This window comes from Nomia melanderi, chromosome 3 (genome assembly GCF_051020985.1).
Source record: "Nomia melanderi isolate GNS246 chromosome 3, iyNomMela1, whole genome shotgun sequence".
NCBI lineage: Eukaryota > Metazoa > Arthropoda > Insecta > Hymenoptera > Halictidae > Nomia > Nomia melanderi.
In genome coordinates, this window is record NC_135001.1 from 23,750,949 (window position 1) to 23,773,446 (window position 22,498).

General features: G+C 41.8%; 1 protein-coding gene across 4 annotated transcripts in view; it reads right to left on the reverse strand.

Annotated features, from left to right (window-relative positions):
- The window catches only part of Tsp66E (Tetraspanin 66E), a 27,063-nt gene extending 4,576 nt beyond the window's left edge, over positions 1-22,487 (reverse strand). For 2 of the 4 annotated variants that reach the window (XM_031982275.2, XM_031982271.2), the window contains exons 1-5: positions 22,240-22,487; positions 2,961-3,046; positions 1,633-1,734; positions 714-842; positions 565-639 (exon numbers count right to left, since the gene is read on the reverse strand). In XM_031982275.2, the coding sequence (XP_031838135.1) occupies positions 565-639; positions 714-842; positions 1,633-1,734; positions 2,961-3,020 (366 nt within the window). In that variant the 5' untranslated portion in view covers positions 3,021-3,046; positions 22,240-22,487. The other 2 variants (XM_031982274.2, XM_031982272.2) reach the window with 2 other exon arrangements.
- Positions 22,488-22,498: the final 11 nt, after the last annotated feature.

A 22,498-nucleotide genomic window follows, 5' to 3' on the forward strand; every position in this document is an offset into this window, starting at 1 on the left:
AGACAGCTTCCTCCCGTTTCTTCTGCTCGGTTAAATTCCACTGCCGCGTCCCGAGGTGGTGGGATTTAACACGTTGAGTGCTACGTCAGTCCCTAGGGACTGACAGTGAACTTTCCGTTCAAGCGGCGTGGATTCTAGGGACTGACGGCGAACTTCTCGTTTGGTCGACATCGGTGCACGAGACCGGCATTTCAAAGGGTTAAATTATTAATGACAATTAAAAAATTTACGTTAAAATTTAGCGTACTCCCGTGGCTTTTTCAGACTGATCGTTTCTTGGTGTTCGCACTTTTGTCTCTCTGGCATTCCCCAGCCCATTATCTTATGTTTATACATTGTATACATGTGCATCGCCTGCACCATTGTCGCATGGTGCCAAACGGCAAAAGAAACAGTGAAGAAAAGGAATCGTCTGTCGCGCTGTGTCGCGCGGTCCAGTTTAGCGTTCGGCATCGAATGCTCGCGCGCTGCCGCCTGAGCGGAAAGTATAGCAAAATCGGCGCCGCACTGAACGCGTTAAGCGAGAACTACCGTACGGAGAAAGTTCGAGGAAAAGTGACTTACGTCCCCCTTCAGTCCAAAAGCTAGGCCCACTATGACGCATTCGAGGACCAGAACCAGCAGAATGAGGATACCGTACTGCAATAGAAACGAAATGAGTTTCGCGGCGCGAGGCGTTAATTAACTTTGAGGACAACGTCATTAGCACTCACCACGCAGAGAAGACATCGCGACTCGAACATCGCTCCGCAGTAGCCCAGGAAGCTAATTAGAAAAGTCAGTGCACCGACCACGATCAGAATATACGATATCACTCTGACCACGTCTGCATCCGTTTTGCTCTGGAACAAAGGAATTCCGAATCGATCTTTCCACTTTCTTCGCTGTCAACATCGCCCTTTCGCCTCCAACGATTCCTTCAACTTTAACACGTTTAACACGTTGAACGCCGCACGATTTCATTGAGCAAAATACACAAAATGGAAGAAGTACAATATTCAATCATTTGATTAAATTGGATTATTATCGTTGCACGTTCATCGAACTGAACGTCACCGCAATGGATAGCACTATTTATAATATAGAAATGTTTGCGAATAATCATCGTTTTGCTTGGTGGTCACTGGTGACCCTCGTGGCATTCAAAGTGTTAATCCGCGAAATCGTTCCCACTTTTCGTAGAAAGCGATTCACTTTGTACGGCAGAGTTCTGTACGGACAATGCTGTTCTCTGCGCGAGTACATTGGAACGAAGTTCTCGTTGATTAAATTATAATTTTTCTGAAAGATATGATACACATAATTTAACTCTAACAGTTTACAACAATAATTAGTAATACAATTGGGTATAATATATGACATATTGGTAGCGACGGAGCCACTATAGTGGCGCGTGGTGCCTAAGAGGTTAAGAGGAAGCGAACTGTTCATTCGAATCGTTCGAATAGCTCCTCCGCGGTTTCCTCTTAACGACCGAAACGCATCGGTTCACCGACTAATTTCCAAGCTGAAAAGCCTCGAACGCGATCGAGCAACGCGAGAACTCTGCACGATCGATTCGAAAGTTCCCGTCCGAGTCGCGGGCGCAGGAAATCGGAACATTGTCTCGGGAAAGCGGATTCGGAAATTTACCAAAATATCCGCCGACTGGTCGAGCTTGCCTATGAGTTCCGCGAAAGAATTGCTGTCGGCAAACAGCCAGATTCCAACGGCCAACGCAGCTCCTCCGGCCACCTGAAAAACAAACGTGTTCAGCCTCTCCTTTTATCTTCTCGATGCGTTCCTTTATTAGCCGATTAATCGTTCGGCGACGGAGGAGAAACCCCGATGCTAATACGGATAATCGAATTCGTAGCTACCAATCGAAAGGAACAGGAAAGAAATGTCGTTTAACTTTCGTTCATACCTCTGCTCGCATAAAAGTTTCGTTCGTCGAATTGCTGTTACTTTTTGTACGTTATACTCATTATCATCGTACTGCCCGTGACGAATGGAAATTTCTATTTTCTCCGTTGAATATTACTTCTAACATTCATTTCGAATTAACACTAGAAACGCCTCGATTGCACGGAAATCGGATATTTTAAATATTTCGAATGTCGGTCGATTTTGATCGATGCAGCTATGCAAATTCAAATTAGAATTCTCTGTTCTTGAGACACTAATTTCCGCGGCCTGTATGAAGGAGCACGTAGTCTTCTAGGGACGATAGAATAAAGTGTAATTAAACGTTCGTGAATGTGGCGTTAAATGCGAACGAGGGTTTTCTATGAAATTGATCCTCAAAATGTCTTTGTCCGGCGATCGTTTCAACCGCCACAGTCGGATAGACCGTCCCACGGTTAATTGATGGGCTTTTCCCACGGACAATTAGGGGCACCCTTCTAAGATCCATTCTAGATCTTTTGCCGCCGACCTCGCGTCAACTACCCTTCGTTAACTGCGGCTAACTGTGCAGGGTGCGGTCGAATTATGCGAGCAATCGAAAGATGATTGCCGAGGACAATTCGAACGGGTATTAACCCTGTGCGGACGAAAATTCTTCGAAACATGCGAAACCTTTGACGTATGAAGATAAATTACATATCAATTGCTTAATTAATAGAAGAAGAGGAAACTACGGTCTGATCTCTTTCTGTTTGGCTAATTAAATCGTTTGTTCGCGTTAATCATCGTCAGTATGATTATTAAGCAATTAATCAATATTACTTGCTTATCGAGCAATATTAATTGCTCAATAATCCATTAATTTGTGTTTCTAATTGAAAATCATTTGCAACTGTTATTCCGACGGTGTCGCGGTGCAAGCCGGAATCCAGGTTTTAAATGAAAATTGCAGGCTATATAATCCACACCGTGTCCGTTCTACCGATATGAGTAGAAGCACGGTTTCTCCTCGGCGCGCGGGGCGAAGGGGAACGACTAAAACACTTTCGTGTGTACGTTTCACGCATACTTACGAAGAAAACGAAATTAAAGAAACACAGGAAATACTTGGCACACTGCGACGCGCACGCCATTTTGGTTCCGTCCGCTTATCTTCCGCCTGCAACCATAGAAAATGTTCTGTTAGTGTCGGGAAATGGGGCGGCGCGCACACTTAAGCAACCCCCGAAAAGAAACTATCACTGGAAAACTAAAATATGGATTAGAATTGACGCAGCATCCGGGTCACACGTTGCTATCCGCTTTAACCCTTTGAACTCCGTAGGCTCCAACATTGTACCAGTTATGATATTAAACATTTTAATGAATCTTAAAGAAACTACCCTAAAACTATTCAATTTTCCACACATCCAAATTTTGTACTAAGAAGGAAAATAAAAGGCCGAAGAAATATTATAGCATTTCTCATTTTCGCTAGGAATACTATAAAAATTAGTTGCGGTTGCTGATCGATTCCAAAACAACCTGGAGTGCTAAGGGTTAATAGACAAAAAACGGATAAATTACAAAATATTTAAAACCAAATATTTTGTAAATTTATTCTTCTTTTCTGTCACTCTTCATTACTGGGATATGTAAGCGACGTTATAATAAAGATCAATAAAAAGAAATATTTCGTTTCATTCTTCGCTAATCGAAGATAAAATTAATTCTCGCCGATATAAAGTCCTTCATCATTGATTCCGTTCGAAACGTAACTGACAATCATGAATAATTTCAACGAATACACTCGCGGTGGGGTAGTCTCGACGAATCTGACTCACTGCTTCCGTATTTAAATACCCGTGAGTCAGGCTCATTACGTGATCTTAATGGATTAACTTAAGCGGGAGAAATTCTGCCGTATTTACTTACGAATTAACGAATTTCTCTGTCCGCGAGATTACGCGGTGCCACTTGAATCCACCGCGATAATAGCCGTACTGCAGACGTTCATACTGGTATAAATATTTGCAGACTAGCTTACAGAAACCAAAACTTCGCTCGGATAACAGAGACGAGAGATAATGACAAGTGAAATTACGTTTGGCGCTAACGAACGAGCAACCCCTGTCGAATAACGACGATTAAATTCAATGAGAATAATTCAATTGGATAAACATAATTGAATCGAATAAGAATAAATAAATTAAATAATACTAATTAAATTGAATAAAAATAACTGAATAGTTTAAGAACAATTAAGTTGGATAACAATTATTTAATGGAATAAGAATAATTGAACCGAATAAAACTGATTAAACGAATGCTCGTCCAAAACGATTTGCATTCTCAAGTAATGATAAATCATTCGTACTTCGACATAAATATTTATCACATTAATTTCATCGTAAATAACGAACAATCGCTGTCCACATTGATTATTCCAACAACAAGCGTTCGCTCGGTTGATTAGAAACGAGTATTTATCCAACGCAATTTACAAGTGTATTTCAACAACGATGATGTCATTAAATCCTTTCAAACTCGTTAGTTTCTGAATTCCGTCGAATTTGAATATTCGCCAAGCGCACAGAGACCGCTGCCCGAGCAACAACAACGCCCGACGAAATTAAAACAAACTGGAGCGTTCATTTACACGAATAGAGTATGTTTCTTCTGAACAAACGTTACTTGTCGTCGGTCTAGAACGCCTTCGCCATGCTCCAGTTGCTTAATTAAGACATATTTGTCGTCGGAGTGGTCGTGGGCGGACGACAAAGAGCGAACGAGAATTGGGCGAATTAGGCCGAATTCTTGTTTATTAAGAATTCATTCTGCGCGACTGAACTTGAGTCGCGATCGTGCAATAATAAACCTTGTTATGTTACAACTGAAATTTTCTACATTAATCTGAAATCTCATTTCTCTTATACATCGCAATGAAACGAGTTAGCAAGACTTAGATTTCAAATAAATCTACATCTAATAAAATTATCTGTTATATAATAAAACATAAATATTTATGAAAGTGAATACAAAAGAGAAAAATTTCCTGATTCGCCAACATCAAAAGCGATCGGAGATACAGATATCTAAGAATCTAAACGAGATCGGACCATCTCCGGAATTACCTTAACCCCTTGGCGTACTATTTACTTTCACTAAGCTCATGTACCATTTTACTATCGACAATTTGGAAGAAATGCAACAAAATTGTCCATTCTACAAGTGGAAATTTTATTCGAAGATAATACAATGATAGCAAAATAGTTGTTTGCTTTGATCCGTGGGTAACGAATCACATCGATTCTTGTTAAATTAGTCTAGAAATCATCGCGAGTCTCACTCGTTATTGTACGGCGAAGAGTTAATCATTCTAGTATCCAAGTGGAACTATTTACGGTAGTTCTAGCGTTATTCCTATCAAACCGACGAACGCTTATTTCGCAATTATCAATACACTAAGCGTTATGCATGCGAAATGACCTGAAAAGTCGACAGTTTCACTTATACCGAGGAACCGGATAAAATATAATTTCAATTTCATCGAGGATCACATGTTAATCGTATCGAACGATCTAATTCCAGCGTTAATTAATGCTCCGATATCCCGTCGCTGAGGAGGTTTGATCGCTCGCCGCGGCCAAACAAGGCGATCAGAATGCAAAAATGCGGGCGTTTGAAATGGTCGCGGCAATAGAGTACACACAGAGCACACAACCGCGCGTCGCACGCTGCACGCTGCACGCTGCACGCTGCACGCGCGAGGACTTTCAATGCTAGAGGCCCCGTACTTGCGTTCTCGGATTGTCTTCCACGTCCACGTCTGTACAATTAACAATCCGGTTTCTTCTTCCGCCAGCGTCTCTCTCATAATCCGTCCTTGCGCGAGCGGCTCTCCATAATTTATACATTACGTCTCGGGCGTGTTACGCGCGCCGGGAACAATATTCGCGTGTTACGGCCGGACACGCGAACAGGAAAAGAAACTATCAATTTCATTCCGCGCGGCCGATTCGATCGTTGCATCGGGAGGCAGACACTTAAATGCCGACGCTGCGCGCTGCGCATACCAATCATTCGATAACGCGTTACGCCCGAATAATCCGACGGTCCGAAATAATTGTGCCGATCGCGGCGATCGATTCCGAATTCGAAGTTCGAAGTTCGATCTCGTCGACTGGCATTCCAGTTTCATCGTTTCATCGACTGATTCTCGCGATGACGTTCACTGGACGACAAACGCGATTCTTATTTTTCGTAACACATTGAGTCCATCGTTTAATTGCTAATTCTACGTTCATGTAACATTTTAGATATGTACGACACAAAGTGAAAATTACAAAATCGAATTACTTATTCTCTTCCGTAAGGTAGGAATTTTCGTTTAATCGATCTTTAGATATGTATCGATATAATCAACGACGCTCGCGTTTTTAGTAGCTGAAATTCAGCCGGCGTTCAATGTGTTGATCGGTTGATTCTTGAGGAGCTCGATTGGGATCTCATGCTTCAGGATCAAATTATTATATTGTTTCATTTGCAATGCTAAGAATATGGTCATTTGCATCTATGTTCGCGACATATTATATATATAATGATATCGACCTTAGTCCCGTGGAATTGCCTCACTACTAACCAACTGTACACAGAACGAAAGGACCTCGCAAATGGATCTTTCCCAAATGACACCACATTTTGTTTATTTTTCCTCAGACGCACGATTTCCTTATCAATGTGTATTGATCCTTTTCCTCGTGCATCGACCTTTTGTTTACTATTTCATAACATTTCTCCAAGGTGGAAACGCAGGCGAGGTTCCCACGTAACACAGATAAACAGTTATCTCGCGTCTTGACCGACGAAATGACAGTATCGTCAATATTATCCTTAATCGTTCGAAGTTACTTAAAATTCACCAGTTTCGTCGTCTCACCGCGCAATTTCTCGGACGGAATAGTGCACGGAGCGGTACAGCAGAACGACTCTTATTCCTCGGTATTGTTCCACGCAAAAAAGCACTGTGCGCAATGCGACAGAAATTCGCGACGAGTTCGAACCGAATTCTCCCCCGTTTAGCGCGTTCTGCCGAGTATTTTGCATTAACAGCTTCGAACGGGACAGCTCCGTGCACCGCGCAAGCTATCGGGTCGGTGGGAAAGTAACGGTTTCAAATGGCAAAACAATGTTTCCGTGAAAACCGCGTTACGGAAGATTACAAAACGGCGGGGCGGAATCATCGGGAACAATGGACGCCGCGTAATTGATTAAGCGAAATAATGGGATTGCGAAACGTCGATCGTATCGTGCGTCATCATTATTATTACATGTATTATTATTACCGATCTATTTCGGCGTCGTGTGACGTGCAGCGCGATACGATCGAGTCGATCCTCCCGAACAGAAATCGACGACGATATCGAGGAGTACTCGAAAGCAATCTTATCGTAGCGAAACACGCGGAGAACACGCGAAGGTTACGCTTGTTCTTCGATCTGATAAAAAATCACGTAATTCCTTGAACGTTTCGCGCAGCTCGCCTCGTAATGGAACGCGTTAATTCGACGCTGAATGATTTAAACATTGCTGCTGGACGCCGAGACTCGAACGAACTACGAGCAGATTGTAGAACCTTCAATGACACCATTGAGTAATCGATTAACGCGAACGCAAGGAAATTTTCACTGAATAATACATCGGTTGGAACAGTTTCGCCTTTTTTCTCGTGGTTGTCCGCTGAAACTTGCAGCGGATCAAGTTAAAATATGTATCAGTGGTTTAAACTATTTGTTCCTTAGTCTCGCGAATACGAAACTGTCGACATTCCTCCGCGGAAGGTTGAATTTTATAATTTCCAATGTATTATATTCGATCGAGCAGCCACTTTCAATTAGAGCGACCATTACGGTGCAAACGGTTCAAGAAAAACACGGTCTCGAATGGATTAAGAGCGCGCTTGATCAATTATTGCCTGAAAAATCGGGTAACGCGCGAAGCGAGACGTAGCGGAAAACATTGTAGAGAAATGTCCGGAGATATTCGATCGCAGAGTTAAATTTTACAATTTCCTATGTATTATATTCGATCGAGCAGCCACTTTCAATTAGAGCGACCATTACGGTGCAAACGGTTGAAGAAACACACGGTCTCGAGTGGATTAAGAGCGCACTCGATCGAAATTGCCTGAAAAATCGGGTAACGCGCGAAGCGAGACGTAACGGGAAAACATTGTCGGGAAATGTCCGGAGATATTCGACCGCAAAGAGTCCGTGTTTATCAAGCTGTTCGGTGTCCACTCGATTCGACAACTTTACCTCTCGACAGCGGCTACCTCTTTGTCCGTTCACAATATTTACCCGTGTGCCGCAATGTCGCGTCGCAACGCAACGCAACAAAACGGAAAGACTTTTTAACCCATCGTTTACCGTTTCGTACGTAAGCATAAAACGCGGAATTACAGTCGGTTGGCCATCAACGGTTACACAAAAAGGAATATTGCAATAGAAATCGTACGATTGTAGAACCTCGAAACCGAGGAGGACGAGAACGAAATGTACAAGACACTTCTGCAAAAAGAAACAATCGTGCAACGATCGACTCCGCAAAATTTCGACGCGGAAACGCTCGAATCCACTTCGAGGCCCGATCTCGTCGATTACCGTGCAACTTGCTTTATTCTTTCATCGACTGATTGGTTAACACGTTCGGTGCGGCGCCGATTTTGCTATACTTTCCACTCAGGCGGCAGCGCGCGAGCATTCGATGCCGAACGCTAAACTAGACCGCGCGACACAGCGCGACAGACGATTCCTTTTTTTCACTGTTTCTTTTGCCGTTTGGCACCATGCGACAATGGTGCAGGCGATGCACATGTATACAATGTATAAACATAAGATAATGGGCTGGGGAATGCCAGAGAGACAAAAGTGCGAACACCAAGAAACGATCGGTCTGAAAAAGCCACGGGAGTACGCTAAATTTTAACGTAAATTTTTTAATTGTCATTAATAATTTAACCCTTTGAAATGCTGGTCTCGTGCACCGATGTCGACCAAACGAGAAGTTCGCTGTCAGTCCCTAGAATCCACGCCGCCCAAACGAAAAGTCTACCGTCAGTCCCCAGGGACTGACGCCGCTTGACCGTCAAAGTTCACCCCCTGCTTTGCAACGTCCAATCAAATTCATTTCCCCGCGTCCCATTTTCCACCACGAATAACGAAAATCGAACAAACAAGAATCATTCGCGTGTATCAAACACGAACGACGTTTCGCAAATAACGTTCACGCTCGACGGTGAGTCGAGATCGGCGAAGAGGATTTGTTTTCTTCCAGCGATCGATCGCCGAGCACAAAGTATACGTTACAAAGCAACGAAAGTAAAGATAAAAGTGATATTAATGCTCGTTAAAGGCGCCGTCCGTTCGCGTTTTACGGACTCGAACGGGCAAACCGAGCAGTTCCGACCGATTTTACGCGCGATCGCGCGGAACGACCGGTTCGCCGATTTTCCGGCGGCCCGCGGAGGAGGCGACGACGTTTCGCCCGGAAGAGGTCGGCCATTTTTTCCCCGTGGACCCCGCCGGTGTGTCAGGCTTTCGGGAAAGCCGCTTTCGTTTTCGCTTTGAAACGGACCGGCCTCGTATTAACGGGGCGTTTGTTCGGGGCATTTAATCCGTTCGCAATTTCAGCGGTTCAACGAGTTTGACAACTTTCGACGGTGACGCAATACCGTACAACCGTAAATGTATCGTATACGCGTTGCATAATGGCAACGGTGTGCAAGCTCAGAATGCATTCACGCGAGAAATCCAGCGTCGCGCGCGAGCGTGCCCGAGTCCTTCGAGACAAACCTCTGGCTATCTAACGCTCGCGCGTATCGTACGCGCCACCTTTGTTTTGCAGAAATCAAATATTAACCCTTCGCACTCGGGAGGTGACCTTCAGTTACCACTTGGTTTGATACAGTAGAATTATAAAGCCTGATGTTTAACACTAAACTTTGTATAACGCGTCGCTATGTGAGATATCAAAGTAAAATAGTTTTGACCTTTAATTTATCGATTAAATTATTTACATTGGTCGCAAAAGCGTCGTCTATATTTTATCAAAGAGCGTTGAATATTTCTAGAGAAAAACTTTGGAGTGCAAAGGGTTAACCCTTGTAGGCTCCGATATCGCATCAGTTATAATATTAAATATTTTAATGAATCTTAAAGAAACTACCCTAGAATTATTCGATTTTCCACACATCCAAATTTTGTACTAACAAGGAAAATAAAAGATCGACATAGAACTGCTAAGGGTTAAGGGTTAACCCTTTGCGCTCCGAGCGATTTTTAATAACCTTCCAGAAATGAAATATTAACGCTTAACGGAGCAATGCCGCCATATTGCGGCGTGCCACTTTTACTTAGTCCAATGCCGCGTACGATTTTTATCGCTGTTATTCTTGTAATACAATTAGCACGTTAAGTATCGTGCTAGATCGTTTCTGTGAATTTGTCTCCACCCGTTATCTATGTTACGGTATTTTTTCGTAAGTCAACTGGAAGTACTTCCGGTTTAAGGTTTAACTCTTCGCGCTCCGAGCAATTTTTAACAACCTTCCAGCAACTTTAAATCATTCTTAGTGTGAGTTAGACGAAACGAAGGAACGAGTGAATCCTTGAATAACTAAATTGAACATTATCTATTCCATTAAGTTGTACAAAAACCGGAAAACATCCAAAAGTGGACTTAACCTCATTGGCTCCCGAGCGAATATAGCTTTATGGGCAGCTCTGCTGTAACTAAAAGTCCTATCTTAGCGGTGCTGGCATCTCTTTTATCACTGAACATTACAAAACGGTAGATTCGTTTACTATCGTCCGACTTGGCGTCGAGCGGAACTGTACTAGTTTCCAGCCAGTGTCGAAAGAAACGAAAATGTAAAAGATAGACAATGCTCAGCACGGTTCAACCCTTTGCGGTCCGAAGTGCTCTTGGTTTCTCACTTCGAGGTTCACGTCGACGTTAGTTCATTCGATTACAGCTTAATACGACGCTCTATTTATTTATTCAAGAATATTCGAGAGTCATTGAAATGTTATCTTTAACACTAGAACTACCAGATGGGTCAAAGTGACCGATTCCTCATGTCTTTTTATACAATTACCGAGAAGGTACAGATGCTTCTCTGAGAAATCGTTAAAGGAGCTGATTTAATTTAAAAACTGAAATCTTAATAAATACACAGTTATAACTTTCAGAAATTTGAAGAAGTCAGTTCCAGTGCTTGGTAGTTCCAGTGTTAAATGGTACAATTGTGATGCTACAGATAAATATAGAAAAAATTGGTGAAACAGGTGGAGGTTGCAATAAAATAGAGTCGAGTCCGATTCGACATAGGACTGCCAAGAGTTAAGTGCGAATCTTCTTTGCCGATCGGTTGGATAACGAAAAGGCTCGATAAAATTCCTCATTTCCTTTGAGCGCGGGGGGTTGCGTGCTCGGGTGTGAAACAGGCGTCAAAGTGACGCCGTGGAAAATTCGTGTTGCTTTACAAGCTAGACAGCGGACAGTTAAAGAGCTAAAACGGACGTTCGCAACGGGACCGCGATGTAACTCGGTCTAATAGCTTCCTGATTATTTCGTGAGCCGCTCAGCTGATTTCCTCTTTCTCCTGCTGCGACCGCTTGGTCCCTCGGTGTCAACTAGATCACGGATTGCTTCTCATGGTAGGGCAGTAACTCAGAAACCTCGCTCGCATTCTTGCGAGCGACGATTGCGAGCCTGCGAAACTCGCGAGTCTTTCGAGGAAATATCGGGATTCGACCGTTTGCACGCGACAGGGCTATGATGATTAACTCCTTGACAGTTTTTTTGAAAAAAACCGGCCAAAAAGAATCAATTTTGATATACAGCGCTTTTGTTCCATGGAGAAAGGCTATATTTCATTCTTGAATAAATGAGTGTTATAGCTTACAATCCCATGTAAATGATAAATATCAATGAAACGATTTTTTTTCTTTGCTTTCACATTGTTATTTTCACAGTTTGACCTGCTTAGCGCAAATTAAGGGGTTAACACTAGATTTACGGGCATTTATTGTACAGTTTATTGTTCCTAGGGAAGTTGATATTCGTTCATTTAGATTTTGGAAATTGTAGATGTAGAAATAGACGATCAGGATTCATATTCGTGTAATCGGATCAACGAGAACCGATTGAAACATTTACCAAATAATGCTTATAAAATTCAATCTGCGTGAAATCGACGCGTTCCGTGAACCTAGCGTTAAAATCATTCGAATCGTTTCGCTAATCTAATCTGCGGGACGCTCGGGAGAGAAACGTTCCGAAGATCGCACGGCGAACGACATAAAAGACGTAAAGGAAACTAAATGTTAATGGGAACGTTGGAAATCTGACAAAGAAATCGCACGACCTGTTATGTTTGGCTTCTAGTGGAACATCGCTCGCAGATAAATCGCGGCAGATAGGCGCCCCTCGGATATTAACATAATACGGATACACTCAAGGAGACGGCGGTATATTTAACGTATCTCTCGCAACGCGCGGAATAGCTTCAACCATGACAGAGATCAAAAGCGGAACAGTTCTCGGAAAGTGGCGAGATGAAATAATAGAGCCTCTTTTGTAGTGGCGCACGAGAAAAAAACGTTACCCGATTAAATTCATCCTTCGCGCCAGGGATAACATTTTTCATTTTCTACGTCGATTAACCCTTAGCACTCCAGGTTGCTTTGTAATCTATCAGCAACTGCAACTAATCTCTATAGTATTCCGAGCGAAAATTAGAAATAACATTTCTTCGATCTTTTATTTTCCTTAGTACAAAATTTCGATGTGAAAAATCGAATAGTTTTAGGGTGGTTTCTTTAACAGTCATTGAAATATTTTATAACTGGCGCAATATTGGAGCCTACAGAGTTCAAAGGGTTAATTGTGTAAGGTAAGAGCACCAGTAGTTGACTTAGTTGAGAAGTGGCCAACTACCGACACCAGGTCAGTTACTAATGCCTTTACTTTATATGTAAAATGTAATATAATTACGAATAATTATAGAAATAATGTCGAGTTTGCTAGATGAAACTCTTTGCTTCAAGGTGAGATCGCAAAGGGTTGAAAGGAACACGTGTTAAAAGTGCAAAGGTTAACCTGCCCTTGAATGTCGCCGTAATAACGAGCTTATATCTGAAACCGGAAGCTACCAACGAATTATTTCATTATTTAAGTAATAAGTGACCAACACGATATGATTTCGATGAACAGTTCAATCTTTCACGGAAAGTGTTCTTCAAGATTAACCTTCGTTCGCAAAAGGTTGACCTTGAGACGAAAAACTATCTCACCCGCGATCCATTCATTTGCCAAAGCAATAAAGTCCGCGGAACAAGGATTAATGCACAAGATAAGATTAGATGTATCGTAACAACGTCAATTAAACGGTGCGGCGCTAAAATTTGAAGTAATCCTAAAAATCGCGTTAATTACCTCGGCATGCGAACGGCTTGCGAGCGAGCACGCGAAGCGGTAGCCGACTCGTTAACAGATTTACGAGAGAAGCAACCCATTGCGAGGCGAGAGAGGAACGACACGCAGCTTTCTGGGATCGATTCCTATCGGTTTCCTCTTTGCCGGATACGCGTTTGCCGCTGTTGTATTCCCAGTCGTGGAAATCAGTGCAACACTTAGTTATTTCAAGGGAGGTTTCATTATAAAGGTTTTCGACGTGTGGCGAGGTCGCCTTTTACACCGTGTACACGACTAAGATCTAATTCTGATGGTTACGGTCTGACAGTGCTGAACCAAGTCTGCTCGCAGGGTCGATTTAGTCCTTTTAAAAGAAAAAATAGTAGTGGGGATGAGACAGGGCGAGAATAATTCGGAGTTCAAGGGGTACGGATGACTCGAGGATCAAGGTACATGTCGGTAGGAGGTGAGAGTTTTAGGCGGCTGAAGTTAAGATAGAAACAGAGGAAAAATAGGAAATATTTAGGGAAAGAATGACTGTCACAGAAGCAAACATGTTTGTATAACTATGTGTCGCAGCAGGCTGGCATCCAACACCGCGTCGATCTGCCCGACGACAGGGCCAGGCCACGAGAAGCCAGCTTTATTCACGAGCGAAGCTTGAACAACACTGTCATGTCGCATTACACGTTGCATTACACGTTGCATTACACTCGTCTGTATCCGGCTTAACCGTTCGTTGGGACAAATTCTTCGTGTACGAACAAAAAGGACGTCTCTCCTTCTTCTGTTCGAATATCCCCGACTCGGATTAACGCTAAAACTACCGAACGATTAACCCTTTGCCCTCGATAACTCTGTACTATTACGATATTTTGTTTGAAATGCGACGTATTCTGTGCAGCTTGGCTTGTTTTCTTATTTAAATATCGTGCGCCAGAAAGAGTTGAGCATTCGATGCCTCATCTGGCAGAATCTGCGGAAGGTTCCGCGTACCTTCGAGAACCTTCGCTCGCGAAGGGTTAACTCTGCGCCGGCGATATGATTTCGCGCTAACGCGGTCGACGTAACGGGTCTTGCGTGCTCGGGATCCGATTTTTCTTTATTGTCGCGGCCGCTTTAACCCCTTAACGCACAGTGTTTTTTAAAAGACCGGCCAAAAAGAATCAACTTTGATATACTGCGCTTTTGTTCCATGGAGAAAGGCTGTATTTTATTCTCGAATAAATAAGTGTTATAGCTTACAATCCCATGTAAATGATAAATATCAATAAAACGATTCTTTCTCTTTGCATTCGCATTGAATTAACTCGAGCGTACAAGTTAAGGGGTTAACCGGTTGAATAACAAAGAACAAGGAAACTATAAACTGACTTGCTGCTGAAATAATGAAATCGTTCGCAGCTCGGTATTCCGAAGACGAAAGTCTCATCCCGGGAAAAGGACATTCGGCCGGGTCAAACGCGAGTGCCCGATAATGCAGGCATCGAGTTTACGTTCGCACTAAATAATTCTAAACGCAGCGTTCTGTTTACAAGTAACGACCTTTTCCCCCGGTCCGCGCGTGTACCGCGCGTGTTTTTCAGCCGGGAAACTCTTAACGACAGGATAAATCTTCGCCGGAGCGGTTGGACGATAAATCACCGAGCGATGGGTTAAGTAGCGATGCGGTATCGAATCCTAGCCGGCCGTACGTTCCAACGTTTTACGAGCGTCGTCGCGTCCGCGTTCGATTCGAACATCGGCTTAATTGTTTTATTGCATCGCCGCGGCGGGGCAGGATTTCTGGACAGCTGCGGCACGTATGCGAGTACGCGCGTTCGGCTCGGCGCGCACTTAAGGCCGATACCTCCAGTGTCGCCCGGCAAAAACTGCCCGCCGGGATCACCGAAACAGCAACATTGTACGCGGCAATCTGTTGCAAACCGACTGCCGCTTTTTGCAGCGGAGCGATCAGTCGGTTTTTACTTAATTAAGACGATAAGTCGACTCGCCTGTCCGGTATAATTGATCGGCACGTAATCAACAGTTATATCGACTTGCTTCATAGATGCTACGAAGATTGAGATCCGTTTCTCTTTTTAACCGGTTGAGTATCTGAGATTTTTAACGCGTTGAATGCCATGGGTCGTCGGTGACCCCCGACCAAATTGCTTACTCAATGAAACAATTATATGAAAACATTTCTATATTGTGAATAATGCATAATACGGTGACCTTCAGCTGGATGAACGTGGAATGGAAATAATGTAATTCGATCCAATGATTTAATATCATGTTTTTTTCATTCTGTGTAGTTTCCTCTGTGAAACCGTGCGGCGTTCAACGTGTTAACACTAGAACTACGTTCCAGTGAAAATGACTGGTATCGACTGTTTTGTTTTGGAATTATTGATATCTTAAAAGCATTGAATATCTGAAATGATCTTGAAAATAAATAGCTTCACTTGAATACTATAATGAGTGTTTGAAGAAACCGAAAATAATTTACTGTTACAATTTCTATAAGGATTACGTATCGATCGTTTTAAATCCGCGGTAGTTCTAGTGTTAAAAAAACACGGTCGAACAAAGCCGACCAGCGCGATAGCCCTTGCCTCAATCTATGTCAATACTATCGTATACGTATATTAATTTATAACAGGTAACAACAAAATAGGTAACATCGACCGATATAACAGTCTAATTTGTGCTTGAAAGGGTACAAAGGAATCTTCGCCGAGAAACTAACGAAACTTACGTGTTTTTACTTTTGTCGATAATGCCCCAACTGTGCGAAAGAAACTGGGAACCATAGACCGGACGCGAGACGAACGAATCCGTGCAACGTTTTTTAAATATAAATTCAGAATAGAGCCCGAAGCAGCAGAGAATACTAGCTCGGGCTCGAAATACTCGAGCGAGCATTTATTGGAGGCGCGACTACCGAACGTACAGTCCAACGCTGTTCCGAAGATGTAGTGGTGATAAGAGTCCCGAAGAGAAAGAAGGTCAAAGGCGACCTTCGAGGAATTTATGAATTCTGGGACCCCAGATTTCTCTCCGGAAGAGCTCGAGTCGCATTTAGAATATCGTACGGACGGTAATATTTCTTATTTCGATCGACGGGATCGAATAAAACGCTTACGATCGCAGACACCGATACACCGTGCGCTCCGTCTAATTAACACTAGAACTACCGAAACAATGAAAACTGCTTACGATTTGTTTATCGTAATTATTATTATCTTAGAAGCATCGAATATTTGAAATGATCTTGAAAATAAATGGTTTCGCTTGAATATTGTTACTTCTTTTATGGGGATTACGTATTAATCGTATCGAAGGTAGTTCCAGTGTTAAAAGGTTAAAGGTTCTTAAAAGGAAGATAAAGATTCACGATCCGGAGAGATTTTACGGGAGAATTTCGCGAATACAATCGAAAGTAACGAGACTAGCTGGTATAACGTCCCCGCGAAATTGCAGATACTCCGAGCGGAATCGCGGCAGCGAAATATTGAAAGAATTCACTCGGATCGGGCAGCTACACGGTTATTTTCGACGTAGTATGGTTATTTCGAAACGAAACGGGCGCATTAGCGAAAAGGTTTAACGTTATTCGTCGAGCGCGATGAGAGGCCGTAACGTCGAATGGGAAACGTACTCCCCGCGATCCGGAGGATCGATTTAATTAACCCACTCGCCGCCGGGCACAGATTACGCGCGGTTTCATTCGTTTTCTATCGCCGAATTCAAAACGCATTTCGAATCCAACGAGCACACGTTCGTTTCTAAAGACGATCTCCGGGAGCCGACGCTCGGAATCGTCACTTTCACCGTTACCGTTCGTTTCTCGTAATGTTCGCGATCTCGAAGTTACCATTTTTACGAGTACAAATCAGTCGATTCATCGCCGCCAACCGACAACGGAAATGCACGATCGTTACACGCACGATGCGTGATCCGCGAATGTTTCCCGTGAATTTAGTTAACGCTTTCCACTCGAAAGTTTTTCCTTCGAAATATTCAGCATTGGGTGCCGACGAGTTTCTTTGAAAGCGAACAAGGAGAAAACATACGTGAATTAAGGAGGAAAGATCTTCTATTTTAATATTTCATTTATATTCGCGTTTGCGTTATGCGAAGCTTAACCCTTTGCGGTCGTGTGTCTACTCTCAGCCACCGGAGATTTTTTACCGGTCCAGTCGTGTGTCTGCTCTCAGCCACCGCAGCAAAGAACCGTACCGATCTTATGTTATATTAACACATTGCGTACCGGTAACGAGAAATCTCGTTTTTATATAAAGACACTTAGCTATAACTTCGCTAATTACCGCAGCATTGAAAAAAATATAAAATTTGATTCGAATTGATTGTCTGTTTAAAATATATTACGTAACAATATATATATCTGAGTTTTTCTATGTATAACGATATAAGTTTATCTCACTGAAAATTGCCATCACAATTCAGTTTCCTGAAAACTAGCCGGTACGCGATGTGTTAATTTCATCTTAGTCTCTATTTTAAAATGTATCAGTTTACACGTGCCATGAAAGAACATAAACTGCTAAGGAACCAATGCTGCGCTTTTATCAATCGGAGATAACGAAATCTAGTACAAACGAAGACTCTCGAGCGCGAAGGGATCGACGAACTTCGGAGATACTTGTATACTTGGTAGAATTTTCGAAATAATGTTTTTCAAATTGCGTTTAACCACTTGCGCTGGAAATGAATTCAGAAATTTGGCGAAGTCACCTGCGATGAATTTTGTTTTTACCTATTTTATACCGATATATACACTAATTTTGTTTGTTAATCGTTCTGTATAGAGAGATTTTCAGCGCAAGTGGTTAAGCGTAGTTAGGCATTCTCGCTCGTTAAAATATTTGAAATATAATACTGTAAAATGGCAAAAAGAAAGTTACTGAAAGTACCGTGAAATTCAAACTACCGACGACGAGTTTTATTTTGATTCTTCGAACACTGACTTTGATATAGAAAGTGATAACGTTAGCAGTGATTCCGATAGCGATATAGTTCCACTGAAGCGACGAGTGAGGCGATTAGAAATTCGTGAACGTGCAAAGAGTAAATATTGTTCTGTATTCCAAATTAATTATTTTTTCGACAAAATTCCAAAAACAATCTTCCCGGCAACTTTGGAACTCCACTGTATACTACACCTGATCTTCAATTTACGCAAACCTTTTTCACGCGAGCCTCTTTCCTACGCAATAAATTGCACCACTATTTGCGCGGTAGTTTTCACGCGCAATCTCAATTTACTCGATCTGATTGTAGTAACAGCGAATAAGCAGTACTTTTGTTTTCTAAAATGTCGCTTTATTATTACTTCTTTTGTTAAGTTATGTGAACTAGGTGTTTCTAAAACCTCTAGCAGCTTTTCTCTCCAATATTTTCTATCTCTAAATCGAGGGTCAGATGTACATATCAAACTTTACTTGAATATTTGTATCGTCCAGAAGATTTCTCTGCATACTTAGCGACATAGAAACGGTGCCCGTCGTTTCGTAAACCGTTCGCTGCCGAGATATGGGACGCGAGCCCCCGATGGGTCCACGCGGCGCGAAGCGTGTTAAAAACCGATGGAACGAACGAACTGGGTCAGCTTCTCATTATTTTGAGCGGAGCGGAGCATGTTCCGCGCGCGTACGAGCGGCGTTGCGGCCGGAACCACCCCTTCATAGAAAATGTTTTCGTTCGAACCCGGCCTGGAACACGTAAAGCGACGCCGGGGCACTCGCGTCCTCCGTCAAAGTGCATACAACGTGTCGTTATGGAAACACGATGCATCACACAACTGATTCTTCCTTTTCAATTGCACCTTCGCCGCGTAGTACGGTCGAACGGCCGTTTTCTGGACAGCACTCGATAACATCGAAAATACGAGCGATACAAAGAAATGCTTCAGGGAAAATTTATAACGTATAGAGTAGTTATATTTTAACCCTTTCAACTCTGTAGCTAAGGGTTAACCCTTTGCACTCGAGAGGTGACTCTGTCACCACTCGATTTTATTTGCAAAATTATAAAGTCTTATATATAATATTAAGCTTTGTATGATGCATCAATATATGGAATATTGAAATAAAATAAGTTTCCTCCTTAATTTATATATGTTTCCTCGTTAATTAGTTTCAAAGAACATCGTCTGTATCTCATCGAAGAATATTGAATATTTCTAGCGAAAAACATTCGAGTGCAAAGGGTTGATAAAGCATATGGTGGTTATTTCTTTACATTTCTTTACATTTACTTCTTTATTTTTCTTCACATCATGGAGATGTTACGAAGTTTCTTCGATAAAAATGGATACTTTCCGCTTCGATTCCAATGTTATATAAACAGAAACGGAATTGATTTGCATAAGATGTTGATTTTTCCAATGAAAATCATTCTATATAGCAGGGACTGCCTAGCACATTGGTAACCTTCAATTTTCGTTATCTAAATAATCGAATTTCGGCTCTTTGGTATTTGATACTTGCGATTGCCATCGTTCGTGCATCGACCATCGTTGTCTATGGCCTGTTCTTAACCGTTTCAGTCCCACGGGTTTTTGCAAAAAAAATTAACTAAATTATTAAATAAAATTATTAAATTGAAACTTCCTCCGTTTCAATTTAGACACTGAATGACTTTTCTATTTTCATAAAAATATAATTTAACCCTAATCGGACCACGATGCGATTTTGCGTCACATTTGAACTTTTTAATTACAGTTTTTGATTATTTCATATTGCATTTTTGAAAGTTTTTCTGGGTTTTTAAATTTTGGGCCCTATAAAGAAAAACGTTCGTTATAAAAACACGTGGTACAAATGGAACGAGTCAATTTTACTAATATTGAATTTTATAAACATTATTTGGTAAATGTTTGAGTCGATTTTGATTGATTCAATTACGTATGGTTCGAATGGTTCAATCACGTGATTATGGTTCCTAATACTCTATTTCTAAACATTTGATTTCCTAGATCTAAACGGACGAATATAAATCTTTCTAGGTACAATAAATAAACTAAAAGAAATGTCCGTAAATCTAGTGTTAATACTGTCGGACAGAAACAGGAAATGAAAGGAAACGCATTTTAATTCGACACGGTAAGCCTGGAACGAAGTCACGTTCACGTGACAGCGGCCGTCAAAGCGTGCGCCATCTTTGTTTTCTCTGTCGGCCGGCTTTCGCTGGAAAGCAACTTTTCTTAACCGTGTCTTGCATGCAATAGAATATAAAATTCCTTCGTCAAAAGAAAGCATTATCCTAATTTTCACTTTTCGAGATTGTCGTTCTCCTCACGCTGCATTAGTTTCTTTTTTCAGATTGGCCACAGTGTACATCTCTTTTCCTATAACTGTCACAGAAGAAATATCGGAAACGAGAAACCGTTAAAATTTTACCAACGAGCACGAAGTCAACGCGCCACACTGTGTAGCATACGAGTTCTCGTTCGATCGCTAACAAACGCGGCACGCATTCAATTTCCTAAAACACTGACAGAAATGATTTTACGCGTGAATCGATTATTTCTTCGATCGCTCGAATTTCTCGGGAGCCAATGTAAAAAACGTCAGAATCAATGTTCCTTATTTCGTTGAATTTATTAAATAAATAATCGAGCGATAACCCACATTAGAATTCGATCGTAATTGGTCCAATTAGCGAGACCTGTGTCGTTGCGGCCACATAAAAAATGGAGAAGATTTTTCATTGGTAAATCTGTACGTTACGCTGCAGCTTTTATCAAGCACAAGGAGACGCAGTGGCAGGTGTATGTGGGGAGGGGGAGGGGGAAGGAGAAAATTTCCAAGAAGGGAAAGTCGCGCGCCCCATTACAACACAAATATAAAAGAAACAAGTGGATTGTCCCCCCAAAAGTATACACGTATAGACACCGCTGCACCAGAAGAAGTATGTAACTAACTGGATTAAAAAAAGGTAGACGAAAAAGCAACAAAACAATTTCCAACGTTCGTCGAATGTGACCGAGCAGACATTGGCCGAGCACAACCGCCATGAAAAATTTCAAAAAACCAAATGGAAAGGAATCGATGAAAAAATAAATGAGAACGTTGCGTAACGAGTGCCGATGAAATTAATAAAAGAAAAGATCGCGATACTTCTCTCTGGAAATGTGTATTGTCAATTCCATATGTTCTGAAAAGTATCACGCATAATTTGACCTGTCAAAATCTCTAGGCCGATGATCAACCATGTGTTCGCTAATGAATAAGATACACGAACATACGGCGACGATGTTAAGCCGAGAAATTGTTCAATGTTAAGTTTGTACCGTATATTATGAATAATGAACAATCGCTGTCGATAATTAGGCGATAATTATGGAGAATAAGTATGCACGCTTTCTAAGAGGGGCAGGTAGCGTTTAACACCGCTATAACGTCGAGATCAATGACTAAACAATGTATAAATATAGGCAGCGAAGTAAACAGATTAACAATAGAATAAATAACCATAGAGAACGAATAAATTACGCTTATCGTAACAAGTTACCACTTTCTACTAATTAATATTGTAGGAACCGTGTATTTATTCAGTTTAAACATCCCGGAAATATTTCATAGAAATAACATACACAACATTATAATCGTGAATCTTAAAGCTTACTCTCAGGACGCAGTCCTTTATTTTGACATGTAACACATTATCATGCAAATATGCTAAGTTCTTAAGGAACAAATCCAACGGTGGCGACTAAAAATATAAAATTAATTATACTTCATCGCACGTAATAACATGGCATGAACGTTATATAAAGAAAACGGGAAACAATAAAAGTTGGGAGTAACGTGAACCCAACACCGAAGTAAGAAACAATCCTTAACAGGAGACAGAAAAAGAGGAGAAAAAGAATTTAAGATGACTTACGTTTACGATGCTGCGTCTAGGATTCCCCTGCGAAAGAGATCCCACGAGATCCCGGGACCGACGAGATTAACGCACCTCACACCACGTCACTGTTTATCACCATTATAACAACAGAGAAACTGAATTCTAATCATTTTACTGGCGTCATTCTAATTAATAAACCCTTTAAAATACAAGCAACCGAAGGACCGTCGTTACCGTGTGCTGTTTGCCGCGCATCTACCAGATACCTGTCGCGGTAGTTCTCCCACCAATGGCG